The sequence below is a fragment of the Pristis pectinata genome, chromosome 7 (assembly GCF_009764475.1).
Source record: "Pristis pectinata isolate sPriPec2 chromosome 7, sPriPec2.1.pri, whole genome shotgun sequence".
NCBI lineage: Eukaryota > Metazoa > Chordata > Chondrichthyes > Rhinopristiformes > Pristidae > Pristis > Pristis pectinata.
The window spans coordinates 3,479,869-3,493,010 of NC_067411.1; the positions used below are offsets into that span (position 1 = coordinate 3,479,869).

At 48.4% G+C, this 13,142-nt stretch overlaps 1 protein-coding gene across 2 annotated transcripts in view; it reads left to right on the top strand.

The window, feature by feature from the left end:
* The first annotated feature begins 1,531 nt into the window (after positions 1 to 1,531).
* The window catches only part of paip1 (poly(A) binding protein interacting protein 1), a 61,642-nt gene continuing 50,031 nt past the window's right edge, over positions 1,532 to 13,142 (top strand). For both annotated transcript variants that reach the window (XM_052020123.1, XM_052020124.1), the window contains exon 1: positions 1,532 to 1,825. In XM_052020123.1, coding sequence (XP_051876083.1) covers positions 1,555 to 1,825 — 271 coding nt within the window. In that variant the 5' untranslated portion in view covers positions 1,532 to 1,554. The remainder of the gene's footprint in view (positions 1,826 to 13,142) is intronic.

The following is a 13,142-nucleotide window of genomic DNA, read 5'->3' on the forward strand; positions in this document are numbered from 1 at the left end:
TTAAACGAGTAATTAAAAGCCTAACTAAACTAATCCCTTCTGCCTACACAATGTCCACATCCCTCCATTCTCTGTACATTCACGTGGCTGTCTAACAACCTCAAACGCCTCTATCGTATCTGCCTCCACCCCTGGCAGCACATTCCAGGCACCCACTGCTCTCTGTGTAAAAAACTTGTCCCGCACATCTCCTTTGAACTGTCCCCCTCTCACCTTAAATGCATGCCTCTAGTATTAGACATTTCGACCCTGGGAAAAAGGCTAATACTAGAGACTGTCTACTCTATCAATGCCTCTCATAATCTTATAAACTTCTCTCAGGTCTGCCTTCAGCCTCTGCTGCTCCAGAGAAAACAACCCAGGTTCGTTCAAACCCTCCTCATAGCACATACCCTCTAATCCAGGCAGCATCCTGGTGAACCTCTTCTGAACCCTCTCCACAGTCTCCACACCCTTCCTGTTATGGGGCAGCCAGAATTGAATGCAATACTCCAGATGCAGCCTAACCAGAGTTTCATACAGCTGCAGCGTAACTTCCTGAATCTTGAACTCAATGTTTTGACTAATAAAGGCAAGAATGCCATATGGGGACACCAGAGACTGCAGACGCTGGAATCTGGAGCAGCACAAACAGTGCTGGAGGAACTCTGTGGGTCAGGCAGCATCTATGGAGGGAAATGGACAGTCGACGTTTTGGGTTCAGACCCTTTGTCGACTGAAAGATAGAGGGGAGATAGTCAGTATAAAGAGGTGAGGGGAAGGTTTTGTTGTTGCTGTTGTTTTTGTGTTGTGCTGTTGTGTTATTCTGGTGTTGTATTATGTTATGTTGTAGTGTTATGGTGTGTTGTTGGTGTTGTTATGGTGTTGTGCTATGGCGTTGTGTTATGTTGTATTGTGTTATTGGTGTTGTGGTGTTGCTGTGTGTTGTGTTATGGTGTGTTGTATTGTGTTGTGTGGTGTTGCTGTTGTGTTGTGTGTTGTTGTGTGGTGTTGCTGTTGTGTTGTGTGTTGTTGTGTGGCGGTGTTTTTGTGTTGTGTTGTTTTGCGGTGTTTTTGTGTTGTGTTGTGTTGTTTTGCGGTGTTGTTGTGTGGTGTTGTTGTGGTGTGTTGTGTTGTGTGGTGGTGTTGTGTGGTGTTGTTGTGGTGTGGTGTTGTGTGGTGATGTTGTGTGTTGTTGTGTGTTGTTGTTGTGTGTTGTTGTTGTGTGGTGTTGTGTGGTGATGTTGTTGTGTGGTGATGTTGTTGTGTGTTGTTGTTGTTGTGTGGTGTTGTGTGGTGATGTTGTTGTGTGGTGTTGTTGTGTGGTGTTATTGTGGTGTTGTTGTTGTGTGTTGTTGTTGTTGTTGTTGTGTGGTTCTCCACGCCCTCCGCCCGCTCTCCCACCGACCAACCTGCCCCTGCAGTGACCTCCAACAGTCGGCGGGCGGCGGACGCCCTGGGAGGACCGGCGAGGTTGGGGCAGCGTCACCTCTTGCCGGGCGGCGGTTGTTTTGTTTTGAACCGGATGCGGGGCGGGGTCTCCCGCCGGAAGTGGGCGGCGGTCGGTAACGGACGATGGAGGGCGGCAGACCCGCCGCCTTCGACCGGGCGCCGGGAGCGGGCCGGGGGCGAGGCCGGGGTCACGGCCGCGGACACGGCGACGGCGCGCCGGAGAACGGGCCCGGGAGCAGCGGCCTGGGGCTGAACGCCGCCCCGGGCCCCGGTACCGGGCCCCCCGCCCCCGCCGGCGGCCTGCAGGGCAACGGCCTCCACGTCAAGGCCGGTGTCCAGCAGCAGGAGCCGCTGCGCCAGCCCCGGAGCAGCCCGCCCGCCGCTGACTTCTCCGGTAACCGGGGGGGGGGGAGGGAGGAGGAGTGGGGGGGAGGGAGGGAGGGAGGAGGAGTGGGGGGGGAGGGGGGAGGGAGAGGGGGGAGGAGGAGTGGGGGAGGGAGGGGGAGGGAGGAGGAGTGGGGGGGAGGGGGAGAGGGAGAGTGGGGAGGCGGTGGGGGGGGGGAGGGGGCAGGGAGAGGGGGGAGGGAGGGAGGAGGAGTGGGGGGGGAGGGGAGGAGGAGTGGGGGGGAGGGGGGAGGGAGAGGGGGGAGGAGGAGTGGGGGGGAGGGGGGAGGGAGAGGGGGGAGGAGGAGTGGGGGGGGAGGGGGGGAGGGAGGGAGGAGGAGTGGGGGGGGAGGGAGGGGGAGTGGGAGGGAGGGGGAGTGGGGGGAGGGAGGGAGGGGGAGTGGGAGGGAGGGGGGAGGGAGGGAGGAGGAGTGGGGGGGGAGGGAGGGTGAGGGAGGAGGAGTGGGGGGGGAGGGAGGGGGAGGGAGGAGGAGTGGGGGGAGGGAGGGGGATGGAGGGAGGAGGAGTGGGGGGAGGGAGGGAGGAGGAGAGGGGGATGGAGGGAGGAGGAGTGAGGGGAGGAGGAGTGGGGGGAGGGAGGGGGATGGAGGGAGGAGGAGTGAGGGGAGGAGGAGTGGGGGGAGGGAGGAGGAGTGAGGGGAGGAGGAGTGGGGGGAGGGAGGAGGAGTGAGGGGAGGAGGCGTGGGGGGAGGGAGGGGGAGGGAGGAGGAGTGGAGGGAGGGAGGAGGAGTGGGAGGAGGAGTGGGGGAGGGAGGGAGGAGGAGTGAGGGGAGGAGGAGTGGGGGGAGGGAGGGGGATGGAGGGAGGAGGAGTGGGGGAGGGAGGGGGATGGAGGGAGGAGGAGTGGGGGAGGGAGGGGGATGGAGGGAGGAGGAGTGGGGGAGGGAGGGGGATGGAGGGAGGAGGAGTGGGGGAGGGAGGGGGATGGAGGGAGGAGGAGGGGGGGAGGGAGGGGGATGGAGGGAGGAGGAGTGGGGGAGGGAGGGGGATGGAGGGAGGAGGAGTGGGGGAGGGAGGGGGATGGAGGGAGGAGGAGTGGGGGAGGGAGGGGATGGAGGGAGGAGTGGGGAGGAGGAGGGGGGATGGAGGGAGGAGGAGTGGGGGAGGGAGGGGGATGGAGGGAGGAGGAGTGGGGGAGGGAGGGGGATGGAGGGAGGAGGAGTGGGGAGGGAGGGGGATGGAGGGAGGAGGAGTGGGGGGAGGGAGGGGGGAGTGGGGGGGATGGAGGGAGAGGGGAGTGGGGGGGATGGAGGGAGGGGGGAGGGAGTGGGAGGAGGGAGGGGGAGTGGAGGGAGTGGGAGGAGGAGTGGGAGGGGGAGTGGAGGGAGGAGGAGTGGGGGGAGGGAGGGAGGAGGAGTGGGGGGAGGGAGGGAGGAGGAGTGGGGGGAGGAGGATGGAGGGAGAGGGAGGAGGAGTGGGGGGGAGGGGGATGGATGGAGGGAGGAGTGGGGGGAGGGGGATGGATGGAGGGAGGAGTGGGGGGAGGGGGATGGATGGAGGGAGGAGTGGGGGGAAGGGGGATGGATGGAGGGAGGAGTGGGGGGAAGGGGGATGGATGGAGGGAGGAGGTGGGGGAAGGGGGATGGATGGAGGGAGGAGGAGTGGGGGGGAGGGGGATGGAGGGAGGAGGAGTGGGGGAGGTGGATGGAGGGAGGAGGGGAGGGGGAGTGGGGGGAGGGAGGGACGAGGCGGGAGGGGAGGGGGAGGGGAATGGGATGGAGAAGAGATGCGGGAGGGTTGAGGAGAATGGGGATGGAGGGAGGATGGGGGGGAGTGGGACAGATTGGGGAGGTGTGGCGGGGGGGATGTGGGGAGTGTGGGAGGAGAGGAGGGGAGCTGGGGATGGGAGGGGGAGAGGGGACAAGGTGGGCTGGGAGGGGGGTGAACAAGGAGAGGTGGGATGGACGGGGGTAGACAGGAGGGTGGGGTTTGGGTGGATGGAAGAGTGGGGGGGAACAGGGCTGAGGGTGGGTGGGGGGGGTAGGAAGAGCTCGGGAGGGGGACGTGGATAAACTAAGGGGTGGGGGGCAGAGTTACAGGCTAGAGGGGGAAGGGGACAGGATACAGCAATCAAGTTTATTGTCATCTGCGCAGGTGCAATGAAAAACTTGCAGCCGCATCAGGAAACATAGTATTAGCTACCCGACATTCACAAGGAAAATGTAGATTAAACATAACTTGTACAAGAATCATAAAACTAAAATACAATTAGAACCAAAAATTAGACCAGCGGAGTGTAGTCCTATAGGTGGGAACTGAGAACATTAGTAAACTCTCAGAACAAACAAATGATTGTCACTTGTGGTTTAACACAAATAAATGTGAGGAGTTGTGTTGGGATGAGAAGGAAGAGGAGGTCCTGTTACTTGGAAGGTGGGAGTTTGGGTGGGGTAGAGGAACGGGGATCTTGGAGTACAGACAGACCCGTCACTGAAGTTCCCAGCACAGATTAGCAAGGTCATTTAAAAATAAAAGCAAGCACCAGGGTTTATTGCAGAGGGATTGTTACAGTGACACAGCTGCTACAGCCTCTGTCTCACAACCCTAGTGACTCTGGTTCAATCTTGACCTCGGTTGCTGACTGTGTGGAGTTTGCACGTTCTCCCTGTGATGGTGTAGGTTTCCCCCCAGGTGCTCTGGATTCCTCCCACATCCCAAAGGTGTGCAGGTTGATGAGTTAATCAGCTAAATGGCCCCCAGTGTGTTGTAGAATCTGGGGGGAATCGATGGGAATGTGAAAAGAGAGGTTGGATAGCTGAAGACAGGAGAGTGCGGATGTTGGAGTCTGCAGCAAAAAACAAACTCAGTGGGTCAAGCAACATCTGTGGAGGCAGAGGGATGGTCGACATTTTAGGTTGAGACCCTGCATCCAGTTGCAGCAGAACTTCAGGAGATTGGGACTGTTTTCCCTGGACCGAAGGAGGCTGAGGGGTGACCTTGTAGAGGTTTATAAAATCATGAGGGGCACAGATAAGGTGGATGGTCACAGTCTGTTCCCCACAGTAGGGGAGTCTAAAACTGGAGGGAGTGGATTTAAGGTGAGATGGGAAGGATTTACAAGGGATCTGAGGGGCAAGTTTTTCCACATACAGGGTGATGGATATGTGGAACGAGCTGCCAGAGGAAATGGTAGAGGCGGATACAATTGCAACATTTTAAAGACATTTGGACAGGTTCATGGATAGGAATGGTTTAGAGGGATATGGGACAAATGGGTTTAGTGTAGATAGACATCTTGGTTGGCATGGATGAGTTGATCCAAAAAACCTGTTTCTGTGCTGTTTAACTCTGACTGATAATGTGGGGAGAACAGAAGGGGTTAGTGTTGGATGATTGTACGTGGGATCTATGGAACTTGTATGCTCCAGATGTCCTGTAGGAATAGCTATTCTGGGAACAAATAGAATACACTAATAAGCTCTGGGTGCAATGTTACTGGGGACAGGTTTGGGAAGGCATGGAATTCTGTGGATCATGGATGCCCTGTGTGCACAGCCAGCCTGGCAATTTATGGAGTCCAGTGACTGCAGAACGGCCATCAGGTTGGGTGCATGTATGGATTCTGGAGGATGCAGGTGATTCTGCAGATTGGGCCAGTTTTACTATGTACAGATTCCATAGGCTGCCAGTGACCCTATAGGTTGAGGACCAGTCTGGACTGGGATTCTATTCAATGTGTAAAATTAGGCAGGAAAATGATCAGGAATGTAAGTTGGAAGCAAACTCGTCTCATTTCTTCGCATTGCAAGCTATTGGAGTGAACCCATAGATCTATGTTCTAATTGAGACTCATTGCAGATGCTGGAAATCCAAAACAAAATGCTGCAAATATTCAGCAGGTCAGGGAGCATCTGTGGAGAGAGAAAAAGAGCAACTTTTTTAACTTTGGCTCTTGGTCAACATTGATGCTTAGTGGATGTTTGCATGGATAAGTGCAGGAATGGATATTTAATTAAGGAGATCAAGTAAATTGATACAGAGCAGTTATAGCAAAAATACTTAGTGGCTTATTTGGGTAAATTGTAAAATATATGCACCAATTTATAGTAAACATGGGTGCAGGTAGTCATGGAAATGCAGGAACTTAGGAAATGCAACTGGAAGTGATTGACTGGTCAGGGATGACCTTGAGAGGGAAGTGATTAATATTTCAAGTCAATAACCTTTGATCAGAATGATCTATTTCTAGCACTTTTCATTTTTAGGTTTGTAGCATCCACAGTACTATATGTTTTGGATAATAAGTAGGGACACGTGTTCAAGAAAATAAGCATCATGTTACTCGTGCGGAAATTTTTTTCTTATTCCCGACTTCAAGTTTTGAAATAAGTAGGACCTTTAGTAATGTTAAAACACAACAGTTAATTTGAAGGCATGTAAAATACAAAAATAGGCTTGCCATCCATACTCAGTTAAATAAATCGCTTTACACCCTTTATAAAATGTAAAATTAAGTTACACAGCTATTAGTGGGCATTTCTGTTTCGGAAACTATATTTACTCTATTTCTACCAGAGGTGTTCATTCATTTAAAGAATGTGAACATCACTGACAAGGCCAGCACTTATTTCCCAATCCTAACTGAGGCACCTTACGCCACTGTAGCCCTTGTGGTGTTGCTGGGAAGTATGTTGCAGGACTTGGCACCAGCAAAAATGAAGGACCAGCAAAATATCTCCAGCACAAATGCTACGTGACTTGGAGGTCCTGTCGATGATGGTGGTCCCTGTGTCTTCTGTCCTATACTTCACCCCTCGACCTCTGCTATCTGGAAGAACAACCCCAACTTTCCAGTCAACTCTGTGCAGTTCTAGTCCTGTCCTTAACATCCTTACTAGAATGTGCTCCAAGGCTTTATTTGGGGCCTAACTAGTGTTTTATAAAGACTTAGCATAATTACTTTGGGTTCCTGCTCAATTCCTCCTCTTGTAAACAGTTGCTTTTTTAAACACTTTTCTCAGCTTGCCTGTCACCTGCAAATGTTTGTATGTGAACATCCCTAGATCTCTGTTCCAGAATTCCCTTGTGCCACTCAGTTTGTTTCCTCTCCTTATTGTTCCTACCAAAGTTAATCTCGCAGGTTCTGCATTAAAATTAATCTTCCATGTGACTGCCCTTTCCATTAGACTGTGTGTAGTCTTGTTAATATTTTACTGACAGTTAACTGAATTTTTGTTTCTTGGGAGCTATGTAAACTTTTAATTTGTGCCCCAGTTCTGATCTTTAATAAACATCAAAATGAGCAGGAGTCCCAACAACACTGTTGTATCCTTCCCTCTGATCGAAAGCCATCTCTTCATTAGAAATTTCTGTCCCTTAGTGAGATTTGTGCCCAGGTTACGTCTGCCCTTTTATCTCATTCTGCTCACGTCCATTACGTGTTGCTCTTTGAGCATTTCCAGTCAACTCTGAGCACAATTCTTGTCCTGTCCTTGACATCCTTTCTAGAATGTGCTACAGGGCTTTATTTGGGGCCTAACTACTGTTTTATAAAGATTTAGCATAATTACTTTTGGTTCCTGCACAATTCTTCTACACAGTTGCTTTCTAAACACTTTTTTTTGAAAGCCTACATATAGAACCTCAGATGCTATTCCATCCTCTTCCCAAAACCAGCTCAGAAGCTATTTATCTTTAACAAATCTGTGCATATTTATTGACCTATGTTTTTCCAAGGAACAATTTTGTACTATATGGTTATCTCTTCAACATTTCCCAAACATGGATGTAATGTGCACCATACTGTCTTTGCAGGCAGTTTAAGTAACTGAATATGGGCAGGTAAGTGAACGTAAGAAATGGGAACAAGACCAGCCATTTGATCCTGTAATCAAGCTCTGCCACTCAATCATTGCTAACATCCAGCCTCGACAGCACCTTGCTGGACTATCCCATATTCTTTAATCCCAGTATCATCCATACCATACATGATAACTCTGGGACACAGAATTCCAAAGATTTCCAATACTTGGTGAAAACAATTAACCTCTTCCGAGTCTCAGAGACTCTGCCCTCTAAGTCCAGAATTCAGTTGGGGGAAGCCAAACATCTACTCTGTCCATCAAATCATTTCTTTTTAAATAGGAAGATGGGAATCAAAGAAAATAGCAGGAATAAGTCATTCTGTCCTTTGAGCGTACTCTGCTGTTGAGTACAATATTCCTGCCCTCTCCCTTTGCATCCAGAAACCTGTCCAACTCCTCAAACATTCAGTGTCTGTTTCAACAGCAAATTCCACAGCTTCTCCACCCTCTGAAGCAATTTCTCCTCATTTCGGTTTAAACCTCATGCCCTGAAACTGAGACCTCTTGTTCAAGACACTGCAGCTATGGGAAACATCCTCCCCATGTCCAGTCTGCCTAGCCCTGTCAAAATTTTGAAGTTTCAATTGGGTCCCCTTTCATTCTAAGCTCAGTAAGTGAAAAGCTAGTCTCAGATTGCAGAGCTGCCCTAAGGGAACCAGACTGGTGAATCCTTGCTGCACTCCCATTATAGCATGTATATCCTTTCCTGGGTCAGGAGATCAGAACGGCATACATTACATGTATGGTCCTGTATAATTGTAGCAAGACATCCTGGCTCTTGCTATGAAGACCATCAAATCATTTTCCACCTTACCTGCATGTTTGCCTTCAGTGACTGGACACCCAAATGTGTACATCAACACTTCCCAACCTAGTACTATTTAAACAATGCACCGCCTTTCTGCTTTTTCTATTAGTGGAAGACTTCAATATCCATGTTGTGCTGCATTTGCTGTGTTTTTACCCACTCACTCAATCTGTCTAAGCTGCCTTGAAGCCTCCTTGCAGTTTACAGCCCCATCTGGTTTGGTGTTGTTGGCAAACTTGGAAATATTACATTTGGTTCCCACATCAAATCATTGATATATTATGAATAGCCGGGGCTCAAGCACTGATCTCTATTGATATTGGTTCATTATTGCGTACCGAGGTACAGTGAAAAATTTGGCATGCCATCCAGTAAGATCAATCCATTACAATGGTACATTGAGGTAGTACAAAGGAAAACTATAACAGAATGCAGAATAAAGTGTTACAGTTACAGAGAAGGTGCAGTGCAGGCAGACAATAAAGTGCAAGGCCATAAACGAGGTAGATTGTGAGGTCATGAGTCCATCTTATTGTACTGGGGGACTGTTCAATAGTCTTAAGACAGCAGGATAGAAGCTGTCCTTGAGCCTGGTGGTACGTGCTTTCAGGATTTTGTATCTTCTGCCCGATGGGAGGGAGGAGAAGAGAGAATGTCCAGGGTGGTCTACCACCCAGAAAATGACCCATTTATTCCTATTGTTTCCTGCCTCAGACAATTTTCAGTCCATGTCAGTATGTTGTCCCTACTAACTTGTGCTTTCATTTTACACACTTACCCTTAGTGTGGGATTTTATCAGAAGCATTCTGAAGATCCAAGTGTACTGGCTCCATTGGTTCTCCCGTATCTATCTTACCAGTTACATTCTCAAAAAAAGCTCCACAATTGCGAGTTCCCTTTCAGAAACCCATGTTTAATTTGTCTAATCCCATTCATATTTTCTAAGTGCCCTGTCATCTCATCCATTATAATGGACTCATTATTCCCCCAACATCAGGCCAGCCGGTCTGCAGCTTGCAATTTTTTACTCTCCCCTCTTGTTAAATTGTGGAGTTACAGTTGCCTCTCAGTAATCTGCAGAAACTATCCCATAGAATCATAGAAATGTACAGCACAAAAATGGGCCCTCATCCATGCAGCCTGCAATGCCTATCCACACTAATCCCATTTGCTGGATTAGGCCTGAATCCCACTATGCTGTTCTAAATACCTGTGTGTTGTAGATGTTTATAGAATTTGCTACTTCAGGAGCTACCCTTGGTATATTGGTATGCAGATGATCTAGTTCTGGGGATTTCAGTGCCATTAATTTCTTCAGCACTATTGTTACCAATATCTTTTATTCTTCACCTTCATCCGATTCTTGTTTCTCTGACATTTCTGGGAGGTTTTTTTGTGTGAAGACAGAACCAAAGTATTTTTGTTACTTCTCAGTTCCCTATTATGAATTCCCCTATTTCTAATGCTTGACCACTAATCTTTTCCTTTTTACATATTTATAGAAGCTTTCAAAGTCCACCATTTTGTTCTTTGCCTGTTTCCTTTCTCTCATTTTTGCTCTCTCAATCAATTTCTGTGTTCTACTTTGCTGAAATCTAAACTGCTCTAAGTACTAGGGGTTGCTGCTTTGTCTGGTAATGCATATGACTCCTTTGGATACTTTTGGATTTTTTTTAAGCAATGGTTGGATAGCTTTGTATTTTAACCCTTGGCAGGAATATATAACTGTTGCAGTTCTTGGTTTTATTTCTTATCTATCATTGTGCCACATAATGAAGTTCTCCAATCTACCATAGCCAGCTCACTCTTCGATCATAGAACATAGAACACTACAGCACAGGACAGGCCTTTCGGCCCACAGTGTTGTGCCGACATTTTATCCTGCTCTATCATCTATCTAACCCTTCCCTCCCACATCGCTCTCCATTTCTCTATCATTCACGTGTCTATCTAAGAGTCTCTTAAGTCCCTAATATATCTGCCCCCACAACCTCTGCCAGCGGTGCATTCCACACACCCACCACTCTGTGTAAAAAAAAACTTACCACTGACGTCCCCCTTATACCTTCCTCCAATCACCTTAAAATTATGTCCCCTCGTGTTAGCCATTGTCACACTGGGAGAAAGTCTCTGACTGTCCACTCAATCTATGCCTCTTATCTTTTTGCAGACCTCTATCAAGTCACCTCTGATCCTCCTCTCCAAAGAGAAAAGCCCAAGCTCACTCAAACTATAAGACATGCTTTCCAATCCAGGCAGCATCCTGGTAAATCTCCTCTAAAGCTTCCACATCCTTCCTATACTGAGGCGACCAGAACTGAACACAATACTCCAAGTGTGGTCTAACCAGAGCTCTATAGAGCTGTAACATTACCTCATGGCTCTTGAACTCAATATGATCTTTGTAGTCCCCCTTGCTTAGATTTGGATCAATTACTCCACTTGCCATCTTGGTGAAGACCCCTATCATATTATTGTCATTCTTGCCTAATAAGACCCATGTGACAGGTTAACATCCTTGTTATCCATTGTTCTTCTTAACAAGGTTACTATCTAGCTCTTTCTCTTCCCAAAATGCCCAGTCTATGTACTGGTCCAAAGCCATCCTGTACACACCAGGAATTCTTTGTTCTCAGTATCAAACCCAGGTCTGCAGAGCTGTGAGGCAGCAGCACTAGCGTTCAGCAAGGTTGTTTTGACTTTCCCCATATCCATTGATTTCTTTAACATCCAGAAATCGATCTTTTCAAACAGGTAATGACTGAAACTGTCCAACCCTCCAGGTGGAGAATACCAGAGATTACACGCATCATGGAACCTAACGTCTAAAGATATTTATTGCATGACAGTGTATTTATTCCAAATGTGCCAACGTATTACACATTCGGATTAATTTGCCCAAGTTCAATACAGGTCAAATGTTATGTAAGTGGTTAACAAAAGTGTTTTTATTTCATTCAAGGGATGTGTGCTTCACAGGCTAAGCCAGCATTTAATTGCCCACCCCTAGCTGCCCTTGAGAAGGTGGTGGTGAGCTGCCTTGTTGAACCGCTGCAGTCCCTGAGGTGTGGGTACACCCACAGTGGTGTCAGGGAGGGAGTTCCAGGGTTCTGACCCAGCGACGGTGAAGGAACAGCGATGTATTTCCAAGTCAGGATGGGATGTGGCCTGGAGGGCAACTTCCAGGGGGTGGTGTTGCCCGGGCTTTTGCTGCCCTTGTCCTTCTAGCTGGTAGAGGCGGTGGGTTTGGAAGGTGCTGTCTGAGGAGTCTTGGTGAGTTGCTGCAGTGCGTCCTGTAGATGGTCCACACTGCTGCTACTGTGTGTGGGTGGTGGAGTGAGTGAGTGGGTGTGGATGGGGTGTCTATCAAGTGGGCTGCTGTGTCCTGGATGGTGTCGGTTACTTGAGTTACACTGGTAAATTAGAATTTCTCCACAAAGGCTGCTAATGATAATTGATTTTTTTTGGGCCTTTTTCTTGAAACATTTTTCTGTGGGGCTCCAATACACTTTTTAAAAGTCTAGTGTTCAAATGTGCAAAGTCTTTGAGAAGAACTGCTGAAGAAAATCTGTTCCTTTTGTACGGTTGATTAATTGTACTTTCCAAGGCTACAGTAGTGGTTCCAAACATGCACAGGCTGAGGTCAGCAGAGACATTAAAAGCACACGTTGTTCAAATGGATGAATATAATTGTTATTTAAAGGTACATACGTATTACTTTTAAATTTGGGGGACGTGCTTAATTTGGAGAGGAACCAAATTATTGGGGAGTAGGGGTGGGGGCAGAGGGTGCAGGGAACATTCAAGTTAGCACTGAGATAATTTTGTGAGTCCATTGATCAGATTGCTCAGTTGGTGACTGAGTCGATTTTATACAAGTTGATGGTGTAGAATGTATGATTGAGAACTGTCAATCAGACCAATGGGAAGTGGATGACAAAGCGAGACTTGGTATTACCTATTGGTCCTTAAGTGTGATAATTCAGGATCTCTGCTCTGTCTTTACACGGAATTATCAGAACTAAGCTAAGGAAATGAGAGGAGGGAATGTGTGTTTGGACAGTGCCTTCGCATCCTCAGAACATTCCAAAGCTCGTCATAGACAGTGAAGTACTTTGTGTAGACACAACAAGCTCCTGCAAACAGCCATGTCTTGTTGAGCAGATAACCTGGCTTTTTAGAGTGTTGTTGGCCAGGGCACTGGGGAGAAATGGAATGACTGCATTCTCGAGGGCAGTTAGGAGTGGGTGTTAGTACTGGATTTCTCCAATGGGATTCATATCCTGTGAATTCATTAAAAAAAATTAAAACCATTGTTCAAACCCTTTTTTGGTCAAAATTGTTTTGTGGTATAGATTCATAGAGTTATACAGCACAGAAACAGGCCCTTCAGCCCAATCAACCCATGCTGACCAAGATGCCCATCTAAGCTAGACCTTTGCTTGCCATTTATGCTGTAGTATCCAAAATAAAAGTTTTTAAATATATTTCCTCAGGAATGAATTGACTTTTGTGTTTTTAATGAAGCATTGTTTACTTCACTCTTGGAGCTCTTTAGACTGTAGCTGGATCTTGGAACTTTAAGTCATTTCTGGCATGACTGCAGTGTGTGACCTGTGAGGGCTCAAAGCTTTTTGCATGTTGGGGTCCATCAAAATTTGATCAAAGAATGGACTTAAAGGAGTGGGGTGGG